Source organism: Elephantulus edwardii, unplaced genomic scaffold (genome assembly GCF_000299155.1).
Source record: "Elephantulus edwardii isolate Elephantulus edwardi_28Jun2011 unplaced genomic scaffold, EleEdw1.0 scaffold00020, whole genome shotgun sequence".
NCBI classification, from domain to species: Eukaryota; Metazoa; Chordata; class Mammalia; order Macroscelidea; family Macroscelididae; genus Elephantulus; species Elephantulus edwardii.
Window position 1 is genome coordinate 4260646 of NW_006399770.1, and position 15294 is coordinate 4275939.

General features: G+C 43.5%; 1 protein-coding gene across 1 annotated transcript in view; it reads right to left on the reverse strand.

Moving 5' to 3' along the window:
* Positions 1-11181, reverse strand: part of F3 (coagulation factor III (thromboplastin, tissue factor)) — a 13953-nt gene extending 2772 nt beyond the window's left edge. The window contains exons 1-5 of the mRNA XM_006882488.1: positions 11088-11181; positions 9858-9969; positions 5521-5720; positions 1721-1899; positions 580-739 (exon numbers count right to left, since the gene is read on the reverse strand). Of these exons, the coding sequence (XP_006882550.1) occupies positions 580-739; positions 1721-1899; positions 5521-5720; positions 9858-9969; positions 11088-11181 (745 nt within the window). The remainder of the gene's footprint in view (positions 1-579; positions 740-1720; positions 1900-5520; positions 5721-9857; positions 9970-11087) is intronic.
* Positions 11182-15294: the final 4113 nt, after the last annotated feature.

Sequence of the window (15294 nt, forward strand, 5' to 3'; positions counted from 1 at the left end):
GCAGGCACATCCATATGGTCACGTGCACACAAATGCACTTGAATATATTCGATATACTGAGTCTCTTCCCTCAAGGACTTAAACTTTATATCCTCTATGCTCTGGAGCCCTGTTGAAGCAACAGGTAAAGCCTTTCACTGCTAACCAAGAGGTGGATGGTTCAAACCCTCCAGCTACTCTAGGGGGGAAAGATCTCTCATGAAGATTTTGACCTAGGAAACTCTATGGAGTAGTCCTACTATTTTCCACTGTGTCACTATGGGTCAGAACAGACTCAACAACAACAATACCCGTTATGAGTGCTCATAAATATCTTTTGGGGCTACTGCTGGTCCAAAAGTACTTACCAGAATTTGGGCCTCGAAAAAAGCCTGAGAAATCTGTGATTTTGATGTTTAAATACTAAGCCCATACTACGTGTCCAGTCAAGAAAACATTTGGATTTACTAAGGAGCAATAGAAATACATTTCTAAATGCCTGAAGTGATTTTCCCCCCTCTGAATACTTTATGAACAAAGGGTCATCTGGGTCTGAGGACCGAGCTGGCCCTCTAGGGGCATCCACACTGAACCACTCACCTCTGATACGGTCTTTTCCATGGTTAGTGCACAGAATGAGGCTCTCTGGGCTCTTCTGATTTTCTTTTCGGGAGGCAATCACAGCCTCGACATTGAAACAGTAGTCCTCTCCTTTATCCACATCAACCAAAAACTCATTTGTTTCTGTCTTGTTTGTTTTCTGTTAAAAAAAGAGAGTTCTTAATTCATCTGGGTTCAGAAGGAACCCTTTCACCTTTACTGAGATGCTGAGGAAGTTGCTACTACTAGTGCTAACCCAACGTCGTGCCTCTTTGGCAATCTGAATCCACCAGTGACTTTGACGGAAAGGATCTACAATCTCCTCATGTGAAATTTAGAGCCTCGGAAACCTACCAGAGGGTCACCTAGGAGCAGGCTCCCATTTGAGTCTGAGGGTTTTGTCTTTTCTAAAATTTTTTTAAGGAGGTAAAAATTGTAGCTCCAAACCATGTAAAAATGAATAAGCCTGGTGTTAAGACTGAAGGGACTTGGCTGATCCATCCTCTTGATCATTGGTAAGGATGTCTTTTTAAGACTAAGGATATCCAATTGAGGCACATCCAATCCACTGTAGGCCTTGAGAAAGTATTCTTAGTAAAAGGGGAGAAAATAAGGAAGAAATATTGTTTATTTCAACATTTTTTGTTAAAATAAAAACAAACTATCTCTGAAATCCTTAGTAGAAGAAAGATCCAAGTAACATAAGAAATTGTGGACATGTGAAGGAATCCTGGTGACTCAGTGGTTAAGCATTTAGCTTCCAACTAAAGATTGGTGGTTTGAACCCCCAGTAACTCCCTGCGACAAAGGTCTGACAATCGGTTCTTATAAAGATTACTTCGAAAAGTATCCCTTCAGGTAGGCCAACTCTGTCAGCTGGGGTTGTTATGAGTTTTTAGCTAAGATCTGGGTAGCCCTCAGTGTAGGAACCTGGTCTCTGAGGAGACTGTCCAAAGTCACAAAGCTGTTCAGAGTCACAGGCAGAACTGGGATCTGTTGCCTGACTCCACACCCAACAGACACACTCCCACACCCCCCCTCCACCAGCCCCCATGCTGGTATTTCTGAACTGGGAAGGTGGGGTAGTGAAAAATCAGGGAGCTGTAATTCAAAACAAAACAAAACAAAACAAAAACCTCACCTTTCCTGTACTTGAAGATTTCCAGAAATAAAGAATATAACTTAAGTCTTTGCCATAAACATCCCGGAGGCTTAGGAATGTGCCATTTGCTCTGACTAAGGTAGGTGTAGGTCGTACTGTTATACGCAGTTTTGTCCCAACTTGTTCAAAACTCTGAATTTCTGGCTGTCCAAGAAGTGCTGAAACAGAAAGGACAAGTCGGGTTGTAACTAAAGAATTCATTCAGAGAAAATCCCCTTTAGTTATAACAACTTAGTTGTCTTTCATGAAACACTTGCTTTGAAAGAAGACTCCCTGGTCTGCTGCAGCACTGTGCAATGAAAGCAGAACCACAGACATCATTTCAGGCTTTCTAGTCATAACTAGTGGCTCTGGCGAGACAGACAGACAAGCAATCTCCTCCCACATGATTTATAATGTCTCAAGGCTGCTGGAGGGTCAGCTGTAAGTCAGTTCCAACTTGACTGTAATGAGTTTAAGAATTTTTCTGAGTAGCTACATGAAAAAATTGTGATGACAAAGAGTGCTTAGTGTTAGGCTGCTAAAGAAAAGGTCAGTGGTTTGAATCCATCAGCTGCTCCATGAGGGACAGTCTCCTTCTGTAAAGATTTCTAGTCTCAGAAGCCCAAAGGGGTGAGGGGATGACAATATGAGTTGGAGATACCGAGCAGTGAGTTTTTGGTTAGCAGATACATTTGAAAGTGTTAAAAAAGGTAAAGTTAATTTTAATACTATATCTAAATATAGTTATATTATAGATATATTTTTGAATGTGGGAGTGGCATCCACTCCCTAAACAACCTGCCCCTAGAACCTCTATGAACTTTGATAAATGACAATAGTTACAGAAAGGCTTCAGGCCTTCCCCCCACCCCCCTTTTTGTTGTTGTTGTTGTTTCAGGCCTTTTGTTCATAGGATCATTGATTCCGTGCTCAACTTGAAAGCAAGCAACAACAAGAACAATACATGTTAGGTATAAATATATCTGGATATAACTAAATAGATCTGAAATATCATTTTAACAAGTTACATAAAACTCTTTTCAGATCTTAAGATTCCTGGGAACCCAGTATGTGTCTTATGCTGGCAGCATCAGCTATACTTCCTGTTTGACACATGCATGTAGTTATGGCTACTGTGTTGAACAGCACAGTTTATAGAGTCCACAGATTAGGCAAAATAAATTAGGGGATATGGGAAGCCCACAGAATGTTTTTGCTATGTCACAGAAATGGTTTTAACCATTGGATCTCTGCCATAGCTCAATTATTTCAGGCATTTTGGTTAAAGACATGAAAACAAATTGCTATCATTTAACACCAGTCATCTATAAGCCTGGGAGCTCTGGTGGTATAGTCTGTGGGAAGTTGCACAGCTAACCCAAAGGCCATGCCTCTCTGGCAGTTCAAGTCCACCAGTGGGAAAAAGATGGGCAGTGTCCCTCGATGTAATCTGTAGCTCTGAAAAACCCACTGGAGGGTCAGCTACGCTTTGGTTCTGACTCAACAGCACTGAAAGAGGGAGAGATACAAATCATAGGACAAAGTGTGTGCAGACGTTTGCAGTGCTGGATCACCGCGCTGGCCTGTCTGTGCCTACTTACTAATCTGTAGTGAACCATTTCACTTTCTTTTACATCAGACAGTCTGCTGCTATGTACAGCTGGCACCAGTGTCTCTCCCAAACCCCACTGCATCTTCTTACAGAAGAAAAGCTTCTTTTCAAATTTGCAATCTCTGGCAGGGATAGAATAGCCAATAAGCATGGGCTTAATAATATGAAACGAACACTTGTCCATGCTTTTCACCGTAGCTGTGAAACTGTTCACTCCTGATGAGCAAAGCACCAATAAATTTGTGCTTACTTTGTTTATTGGACAATCTGCCCTTATATGTATGTGCACGCACACAAGGTGAACAGACATATAGTAGAGTAGAACTCTACTTTGCACTATTACATTTTATATTCCTTTTTCACAAAGAGAACTGGCCTTAAAAAAGTCAAGTACTGTAAGGAAAAAAATGAGATGTGATCAATCACAGGCAGAAAGAGCATGATCCTGTAGGTGCTGGAGAAGGCTGCCCAGGGGTCCCCCCCAGGACAGTGAGCCCTACATGGGAAACACCAGAGGAGTCAGGAAGAGGCTCTTCCACACGAGCTCGTGGGAGGCAGCCACACACATCTGGGGTAAAACTGCTCCTTATTTTGAGCCACTAATAAAAGTAAATGGAGCTCTTGTGACCTCGTGTTAAGATGCTGCCCTGCCACTCTGAAGGCACACAGTTCAAATCCACCAGCTGCTCAGCAGTAAAATGACAGGCAATCTCCTCCTGTGTGCTTAACTGCCTCTGAAAACGCACCAGAACGTCAGCAATGGATTGGTTCCGATGGCAAACAATAACCGTAAAAGAGAAATTGATGAAGTTGTCTCTATCTTGTCTCTTCTCCCTGTCCACTTCCAGAAATGCCATCCTTTCTCATGGAATAGCCAGAGAGGTAAACTGAGAAACACCAACAACACAACACTTTCATTCTCACCTCTCTCTCATTGCGGTCAAGCTAGAATTAACTTGTAACTGACCCTCCACTGGGTCTTGAGGGTGTAACTCGCATGGGAGGAGATTATCCCCTTTCCTTCTGAGAAGCCACTGGACAATACAAAGCACCTGAAGCAAGGTCTTTGAGTTGGTAGCACAATTCTCAACAGATTATGCTCCCAGAGTTCCAAACAGCAGGCTTTAAAAGAGAAGCCAGGCTCACTTGTTCTCAATGTGCCACATGCTTATTTAAAATACTTGGCTGAGAATCACAGATGCCCATGAAAAGTTTTTGTTAACTCCCTTCTTGGAAAGAACTCTTTGCATTCTTTTGTTAGATCAAACAATAAATTTACTGGGGTATGGGGTGCAGAAAAAAGCATTCACATCTTACATACCACATTACGAGGTGGCTGACAGCGGGCAAGTACGGCCATATCCGAGGACTCAATCATGGTGGATGGACTAAGACAGGTCAGCACCCTGATTATTAGAAGGAAACTATATGGACCTTCCCTGAGCTTAGGTCCTGAAACTTGGACTTCTGGTTCAAAGATGGGATAGATAATTCAGGACATGTGACACACAGAGAGGACAAGATGAAATCCCACCTTCGTAGATATTTTTCCCCTCCTAGCCAGTCACTAGGGGATCTGTGACAGACCAGGAGAGAAAGCTGCTTGATGACATCACTATCAACTCTGAATTCCTGTCCTGAGCAATTCCTACCACAGCTAGAGTGAGTGAACAGGACTGTGGCACTTACCAGTTTCTGAAAGTAGAAACTGTGTTTTATGTAGAAATTTTTAAAAAATTTATTGGCTGAAGTAGCAGCAGCTCACCAAAATATTAAGAAGTTTCTATGCTTGTGGCTTAGTGTGTAGGAAGCCCAAAGGCCCTGCTTCTCTGGCGGTTTGAATCTACTAGTTGGCTCAGAGGGGGAAAGATTGGCAATCTCCTCCTGTGCAATTTACAGCCTCTGAGAACCCAGTGGTGGGTTAACTAATGAGTCAGCTCCAACCTGATGGCAGTGAGTTTTGAACCAGCAAGGAGTCTTGGTGGTGCAGTGACTAGGTATGGAAAGGCCAAAGGTTCAACTCCACCAGCTACTCCAAGAGATGAAGATGAGGTTGTCTGGCTTCCATAAAGATTTCCAGCTTAGGTGTACTCTGTCCTATCAGGTTGATGAGCCTGAACTGTGTCCATGGCAATGAGCTTAACAAGAATTAAAGGCTATTACAGTCATTTCTCTTGCTACTTACTCTCTACATAAGGGGTGAATTCTGGAGAGTTTGTAAACGGAGGTTCCCCAAAAGGAGTGGAGGCTTGCCCACTCCCCGCTGGGTAGGCGAGAACTCTCGCTGTGTATGTCAGTCTCACGTTCTTCACAATCTCATCGGTGAGGTCACACTCGGTTGCTGTTCTTCTGAAACATTTGTTTTTCCAATCTCCGAATTTGGTGCTAAAGAAAGGGAGAGAGAAAGAAACGGGAGGTTATGACTTGCATCCACCAGGATGAACTGCCTTCTGGTTGTGGCATTGTGTTAATACAGCATCAATCATGGCTAATCTCAATGAGGCACTTGAGATGCGGCCTGAGTCTTCATACACCCAGCAGTGGCTCTGGAAACAGCCCTGCTTTTACACCAAAGGTAACTGAGGCAAATTGAGAGGAGCTAACACTCTAAGTGACACAACTGGATTTCTCATGAATCAACAATTTAACATTTGAGTTTGGCCTCTGAACTCAGTTTTAATGCCTACTAATGTGCAGCCTTGTTGGGAAAGAGCATAGTTGTTATTAAGTGCTATAAAGTGGATCCAAACTCATAGCAACCCTATAAAACAGACCAGAACTGCCCCCATAGGGTCCCTAAAGGCTATAATCTCTACTGAAACAGACTGTCACATTTTTTCTCTTGCAGAGCAGCTAGTGGATTTGAACTATCACCCTTTCAGTTAGCAGTTAGGTTCTTAATTACTGAGCCATCAGGGTTCCTTCCAACATATTCTATTTATTTCGTTCTCTCATCACCATTACTAGTGTGGCTATTCATCTGCTACTGAATCTCTTATATGCCAATTAGTGCACAGGGTTCTTGCACATGTTTCACAGGATGCAACTTTTTTGAAAAGGTATCAGAATAGGATCTTTTTTACAGATGTGAATACAGGAGCTCACAGAGTCCCAGGCAACTCACACAAAGTCACATAGTAAATGAAGAGCTGAGTCAGGTCTGTCTGCCTCCTTTTGATCCATGTGTCCTCCCCTTCACCCTCCACTTTTACAAGATGCAAAGACGTCGTGACCAAGCTTACAGAACAAGAACACAGAGTACTTGTTTAACAAGGTCTGATAGATTAAGAAGTTGAATGACAAATCTTTGTTTTCTAAGCTATAACTGAAGAAACAAAGATTTTGAGAACTCTAAATAGAAATGTTCCCAAACAATCTAGAGACAAGCACGTGAAGTGACAGCTGCACCATTCTTCCCTTCAGTACCATCTACAGCCAGGACTATTCTCATTGTTCAAAGCTGAGTTCCCTCCTCACCTCCCCGGGAACCTCTCAGGATCACTGAGATCTCAGGATTCACCTTTCCCTCCTCCGTCCCCAGGACCATCTCATTGAATTTTCATGTGAACATAGGCTGTTTCATGCTGGGTGGCTATGCCCTGTGTCTCTGGTTAAGCAGCAGGACTTTGCACACATGCTGGTCCTGCTCTATATCAAATGATCTGAATGTACACATTTAATTAATTAACTGAGGGATGGAGAAGGCAAGCCCTCATATGGATTCAATTGTTTAAATCCATGCATAAAAGCCATAATGTGCATTTGAAAAATCTTCACTAAATAACTGGAATAGTTGCTTTTGTTGATTTCCGTAAGTTGAGAATGATTCATAGTGACCCTATGAACAAAAGATGTGAAGTCTTTCTATAACTATTGTCGTTTCTCAAAGTTCATAGGAAGTGGATTGGTTTGACTCTGGAAGACTGTGAATTGGAATAGAAGAGTTTGGATAAACCCACTCCTTGTCCTAAAATTCACAAACTAGGATAAATACAGAAACATTTGCTTGTTTTACTTTGTCTAAGAGAAAAGTAGAGAGTCTGTCTTATTCCAGAATAACCAAAATGTATTGCTAACAAATATATAACTCTCGCTTCAAAAAAGAATGAGTGTGTGATGACGGGGCTCCCCCCTCCCCTGTCTGAGTGACTGTGGGAAGTCACTCAAATAGCAGGAACATTTGCACACTCCAGCTGAGAGAGGGCGGCTGGTGTCTTCCTGCTCACACACACAGGAATCACACATTTTATGCCAAAATTTAGCACAAAGATTTGGAAGCCCAAAAAGAAAAGTGCTACCTGAATTACCAAAACATGCCAACAGAATACAGACAGTCCCAGGAACTTAATAGAGTGAATTTGAGACTTGAGAACTTTCCCATGGACTCTATATTATATACCAGGGGTAGTTCAGGGCTAAGCCTGGAGTCAAGAACCCTTTCCAACAGCTATTATTTAAAACTGTTTCCAGAATGGAGAAATGTAGTTAGAACTTCAATAAGGGGCACTGGGTAAGCAGTGGTGCCCCAGGGCTGAGGTCAGGCTGGGTAGTTCAGGCAGATGGACAGAGAAGAGGAGCAGCAGGTTAACATGATTGTTGGCAGGGAACACAGGGAAGACAGAAAACACAGGGTAGACGTCGGCTGGAAAAGCCTTTCCCTTTTCCTTCCAGGCACAGAGTCTCCCTCAGGGCCAGAAGGCAGCAGAAGCTACTTAGAAGGTGTGTGGGCTACTGAGGACCACAGTCCCAGACCTGCAGGCATGTCTTAGGACAACAGTCTCATCAGACAACAGTTTCTCAGCTCTAACGCGTGTGCTACAGTCCCTTTGAAGAAAGTAATCTCATTTATCTGTGGAGAGAAGGGTGGTCGAATCTGATGGGACTGTTCACAATTCCTCCTGCCTGGGGCTGATGGGCAGGGAACACAGGGACATGGATTCAGTCAGCAGGTGCATCTGTGCCCACGAATGGACCCCGAAGCTGCAGCTCTACATGCAGCTGGCTGCAGACGAGGGGCCACCCACATTAAACAAAAGCAGCTCTATAAAGTTCATGAACTAAGAGAAAACAAAATCCATACTTTTAAAAAAATCAGGTCAACCATAAATACATTTCCACATATACACCAAACTTAAGTCTGAATGCATTTAGGAAAGAAATGTTCTTCCTACAACCTTATTTCACTATTTCTTTATTTTGTAATATCCAGAAGGAAATGTCTTTATGGTAACTTTCAGCTCCATATTAGAGGAATTAACAACCAGTATATTATGAATGAACCAAGTTGACCATTAATTTAGGTTATGAAACTATTCTATCTTTATACACCCATAGGCTGAGCTATCTATCCACCTAAATATACACATACACATGTGTACACACACACAGACAATATTCTCTTCCATGTATAGCTTTGGTAATAGTTATCCTAAAGTTCCCTTTTAAAAACAAGGGCATCCACCTCAAACAAGCCACCCTGTACTTATAAACTGCTGTCCCACTGCTAGAAAAGGTTTGATATTAGTTAAAAACAGAGGCACGAACAAATTTCTGAAATCAGAAAAACCCTTTCATTTTAGTCAGTGATACTTTTGGTCTTTAATTAGTGTTAAAAGCATTTCTGTATCTGTTTTCCCCCATTTAAGAAAACTTTTACTAAGCTTTTAGAGCATTTAAAAAATAAATTTTGTGTAAAGAATATGGAGAAAACCATCAGGAATGCTATCCACACACCACTAATGTTTGTACAGGATGTACTGACTGACCAAGGCCTCAGAAGAGCTAGCAAAACAGGAGAAAGGACAGGCAGTCTTGGAGAAGTCAACCCACTACTGCCAAGTCGGAATCCACTCATAACTGACTCTCCATCAGGTTTTCTGAGGCCGTAAATCCCATGGGTGGAGAATGCCCATCGTTCTCCCCAGGAGTCCCTGGTAGATACGCAGGGTCAGCAGTGAGGTTAGCAGTGAAACTCCCCATGGACTCTCTACCAGAGCTCCCTTGACAACAGTGGGTGCAAACATGAGTCTCTCCTCCTGGCAGGGTGAATCACTAATTTGGCCTCTGCAGAGAGTACCTATGCAACTCAAGTTTGGTTCAGGGAGTCCACAGATTAATGAATCAAACGTAGCTGCAGGGCAAGGTATGTATCCAAATTCCTCTCCACCCCTCTGGCCTTACTAGGCTGCAGTCTAGACAGTTAGCAAAGGAAAAAGCATCCATGCTTAGATGAGGTTTGCTATTTTTGATGTAGAAATAAATGTATTGGGGCCTCTACCACTCGCCCCAAAAGCTTTGTCTTTCCTATCATTTCCAAACCAATTAAAACCCTACACCACCTTTAGATCTGAGAATGTTTCAGTCTTGACAGAATACTGAATTGGTCCGCAAATTGTCTCTTACCACCTGACAAACAATCTCATCCGTGATTTGGTTTTAAAGACATTTGTATTCATGACAGAAATGTAGAAACTATAAAATCTGTGATTCTTTTTTTTTTTTTTTTAAAAGCACCTAGCTTACCTTATCTGAACAGTGTAGAAATGTTTGATGGGTTTGGGTTCCCACTCCAAGATTGTCTTGAAATTAGTTGATTTCCAAGTTAAATTATATGGTACCAATATATCCGTAGCACCTTTAAACAACAGAGAAATTGCTACCAACACAAGCTCTTCTCAAGATGACTTCACTTTAATAGAATAAAACACCCTACCACCCTCCTGTCATCATAGCCTCTGACTTTCCCACCCCCACCCCCTAAAAGGAGCCTTCAAAAATTTTCTGGACCCGGAATTCTCTCACGCCAGATCCACTCCATAATTCACGGAAATCAGGCAGAAACCTTGAAAAACTTGCTGGAGACTGCAAATAAACTGGAGGAAAGTCCTGCTGTAATCTGACCTGACTTTACAGCCCAGCGACCACCTGAGTCCAGGGTGTACTTGCGTGCACAAGTCCAGGAGGTCACCTTTCCAAGGTGCAAATCATCAGGAAGGCCAGCACAGGTAGAAATTCACAAAACCTATGAGTGTAGAAGGAGTTAGGGCTGCATACAATGAGATAATGAAGTTGGACTTTCTTCATGTGTCTCTGCAAGTTTGTCTATACCGAAGTATCCCCAGAGATGGAGGTGGCGGTGCTGCTGTCACACTGTTCAGCATATTTGGTGAGGGTGCTTAATTTACTAAGGTAATTTTCCCCAGTATTGCCCAGTCCTTACACTGCTCAGGGAGATGAGGCACACACAGCGCCGCACCGGCTCCAAGCAATGAACATTTTGCAACACCAAGGCGCGATGCTCGTGAATGGAAACATAACTTCCAAACCGGGACGCGGCTCCGTGCAGGTGCGCCCCAGGACCCCTCCTCGAACATGCATTTCCAGACCTAAGCCGGTTGTCACGGGTTACCGGCACTCCTCACCCTGCGTTGGCAGCAAAATCTTGCACTGAGATAATTCTGGGTCTGGGCAATTCTTGAAGGCTCTTTCCCAAATCTAGAGCGGATCCAAACATGTCCTTATACAACACAACCGACTCTGGTGCGCGCTTTCCCAGAAGAACCAGGCAACCGCTAGAACCCGGAGCACCAACCACTCCTTCCAGCCTCGCGCGGTTCATTCAAACCGGGTTAGGTGAGCGCGCCCGGGTCAGGTGGGCACCGAGGCACCTTGAGACTCTCCAGGGAAATCGAGGATCTTGCTGACCCCAGGGCGAGCAATGCCTGCTGGCCGAGGGGATCAGTGAGCACTCACCTAGGGCTCCAGTCACCTGGGTGAAGACCCAGGCGAGCAGTAGGGCAGCAGAGGCCTTGGGGCGCGAGGAATGGAGTCCAGTGAGGGGCGTCATCTCCATGAACTGTTGGCGAAGCCGGGTGGATTGGCTGTGTCCCGAAGGCCGGGAAGTTTGAGCTGGAGGGCCCGTAAGTGGTTGAATGGAGCATAGGGGGAGCGGGGAACCCCGAGTCTGAGAGAGCCCTTGCGGTGCGTGCTATAAAGCCCGCGGGGGCGCCGGCTCAGGAGAGCCGGGGCCCTCGGCTCCCGCCCCCGCAGCCCTGTGTGACTCCCCGCCCCCGGCCCGGGTCATGCCGTCATGGTGGGCGGCCCCTGGCAAATCCACACCCCTTCCCCGCCTCCTCTCGGTAGGAAACTGCGAGACCCTGCAAGAGGTGACTCAAGGCTGATTCAGCTGCGCTAAGGCACTCAAAGCTGCCTGTTAGCTGCCGGCCACTCTGCTGTGCCAGCCGAGACCTCAGAGCCCCCAGATCCTCTAGCCCGCAGCTCCCCGCCCCTGGCCCACCCCCGCATCCCCCATCGTCTAGCCTGGATGGCTAGGGGGTCTTTAGGAAAGACAGATCTGCGATCAAAGTATTCCTCGAGTGAGAGGAGGGACATTGCGCATTTCTATTTGGAGAGAAAATGTTTTCAGGACTGGAGGGAACAGCAACGTTTACAAAGTGTAATAGAAAGTAGTACTGGACCGAAGAGCCGCTGGGGACCTTTCCAGGTGCTGGACTCTGTGCCCTCGAGGAGCTGAGTTCCCAGCAACGAGGTGTCAGGGAGCAGAGCGCTGGTCCAGCTGTAGTTTCATCTTCTACCCACAAAGACACTGAAGCCTGAACCTTACACCTCACAAGGTCCTTAGTGAGGGTCACATGGCACAAAGCTAGGGCAAATGCAGGTGTCTGCTATGGGCTAAGAGTGGCCCAAGGCCCACAGGTGCGAAGGTCAGGGGCGTGTGGCCTAAGTGGAACCCGTCCAGGCCTGGTGGTTTGCCCGTGGGACAATTCCAGGATGGCTTGTGTGGCGGTGGTTGCAGAGTGGACTTTTGCACATTGAAAAAGTCCATTTGCGGCTAAATTAGTTCCGCCTGTGTGTAGAGAAACCAAAAATGAAACGGAAAACATTTCATCAGAATGTGCATTTCCTCACATATAAGTTTAAGGGTTTTTGAACTCCTTCCTGGCTTCCTTGTCTGGGCTTGGCTGTGAAATTGCCAAGTATGAGAATGTTGCTAAATATTATTGAATGACTGTACTCACCCTGTCAAATTTCTGCCTTTACTTGGTTAATTATTACTCTGTAGTTGCTTGCAGGAGTCCCTGGGTGGCGCTTGGCTACTAGTCCAAAGCTTGGCAGTTCAAACCCACCACCCAAAGGCATTCCAGAGAACAGGTCTGAAGATCTGGTTCCAGAAGGTCACAACCTTGGTTAAAACTGTTGCCACTTTTGTTTGCAACTGCTTTGCTGTGCACACACAACGTTCTCTCGTAGGCAAGGCTGACGAAATCTTATGGGGAGAGATTTACCTCTCTCCTCCAACAGCTATACTTTCCCCCCCAGGGACACTACTAAATTCAATATAGTCTTCTCAACCCTAACATGACAGTAATTTAAAAAAGAAACAAACTGGGAAAAAAGCTGCAGAATCTTTTCTTTTTCTCCTTGCTTGAACTGAAATAGCACATCCAGGCTTAACCCTTGTGGTCTTAGCTTCCTAGAAGCTTAGAGCTGCGCTGTTTCCTCTTTGAGTCCTCCTCCAGCTCAGAAAAACCCACAATGCTTATATATTGTGCAAAACTAAGGCTTCAGTGCTTCCTATTTTGCAGTCTCCGATTTGAATAGTTTTCCCTAGTTGGTCTCCAGCACCAAGTGGGATGTGATTCTTTGAGATTGAAAGTAGCTAAAAAGAACCGCTTACAAGACTCAAGACATTGATCATGTCTGTAAAACCAACGAAGCCAATTGCTGTGGACTCTTTTCCCACTTGTGTAAGTCCCCCTGTGGATCCGGGTAAAATTTTGCTTCAGAGAGTTTTCAAGGGCTGATTTTTGGAAGTAGACTAAATACCAGGCTTTTCTTCTGAGGCACTTTTGAGGAGACTCAAAACTCTAAATGTTTGATTAGCAGACAAATGTATTAATAATTTGCATCACTTAGGGATGCTTGAATTCTACTAACACGACTTAAAAAATCCTTACGACTGAGTTGGAATCAACTTAGAGCTGATCCTCCAGTGGGTTTTCAGAGGTTGTAAATTACATGGGAGGAAATTGCCTATCTTTCTCCCTCATAGCAGCTTGTAGATTTAAGCCACCTATCTTAGTCAACGTCTTCTTCAAAGGACAAAGGAGCAAGAATATAAATTTTAAGCTAAGGTTTGCCTGATTTATATTGTATAGCTTTCTCAAAACTTATGATGCATGTGAGAGCTGGACAATGGATAAGGATGACAGAAGAAGAATGGATGCCTTTGAACTGTGGAGTTGGAGAAGAGCACTTAATATCTATCTCATGCATTGCCGAAAGAACAAATAGGTAATGTCTTGGAGAAAGTACAGGCAGAGTGTTCTTTAGAGGCAAGGACAATAAAGCTTCATCTCTCATATTTTAGGCATGTTGTTAGGAGGGGAGCCATTCTACATAATGCATGAAAAGGTCAGTGAAGGAGAGAAAGACTCTCAGTGAGATGGATTGATGCAGTGACTGCAGCAATGGGCTCAAATATATTAGAGATGATGAAGGAGGCACAAGATAAGACAGGGTTCTGACCCATTCTTAGTAGAGTCACTATGATTCCTAGTTGACTTGACGGAATCTAACAACATCATGGGGTTGGCAAAGCAAGTCCCTACTCACTAGGCCACCAAAGTTCCCTAGAGTTCTTGAAATAATTGAAGGCTTTAAGCAATACCAAGAGCAGCATATTAATAAGAAAATGTTTACACAGGTCCCTTATATGTTACAATGTTTTCTTTCACAAAAGATGCCTTACATGTTGATAAATTAGATGAACATTTGTGTAGTCACTAAATTATCAGACACAAAGGAAATAATTTATTGGATGTTTGCATTGGTTTTTGAGTAAAACAAAGTTTTTGAAAAACAAGGGACTTGCAATATTATTCAAAATGGGTAACCCTGGAAGACATTATGCTGAGTAAAAAATCTCAGTCACAAAGAGACAAATATTATATGGTGCCACTGTTATAGAGTGAGGCTGACATTGGGGTGGCGGTAAGACTGAGAAAAACTGGATAAATTATGTTTACTGCATTGAAAAAAAAAGAATAGTTGCTATATATATATATATACATTTGCTGAAATTTAAATTGCATATGAGTAATTAATGTTCTGCTCCACAATCAGCCTCAATGCTTGTTTAGACAGCTGATAATGAGTTCTGTATTGTCTCTTTCTATAGATAAAACCAATTTGATACTTGTATATTCCTTTAGGTAAGATCCATGTATATAATTGCCATTTATGTTATTCTGGTTTTCTGTAAAAAGATATGAGCAATGAATAAATTATTGATTGGAAAAAAAATTTGTAATGCTAAAATAAAAATCACTACTATTTTCAAGGTGAGAAAGAAAAAGACTGACCATAGCAAATACTACCTCAGCAAAGATATTGTTCCCAATTGATTGGACTATGGCCAGATTTCTAGATCTAATATCATTTTGCACTATTAAAAATACATTCCTGAAATTTTACTGTTGATACTTGTTGCACAAGGAAGAAATTATTAAAGTTGCTCATTAACCTTACATAGTTAAAAAGCAAAATTCCTTCAGTAAAGCTGAGTTACGAAAGTTCCCTCATGTGTGATACATGCTGGAGGCTGTAAATCTCAAAGTTTCTAAGTTTATAATAATCCTTCTGGCCTGACCAGCTCTTCCCAGATTGTTTTGTGGTGTCAAGTAAATTTTTGGACTCATAGTGACCCCCTGTGACAGATTAGACCAGCCCCATAGGGGTTTTGCAGTTGCAGTCTTTCGAGAAGCAGATAGCCAAATCTTTCTCCCACAGAGCCATGGGATGGGTTTGAACAACCAACTTTTCAGGTAGCCACATAGTGTTTCACCATGACCTCACCACATCTTCTGATTAGCTCTTGGAATATTAGAGAGTTAAAAGGACCCTACAGATCCATTCACAGAGGAACCCCCTATACCAG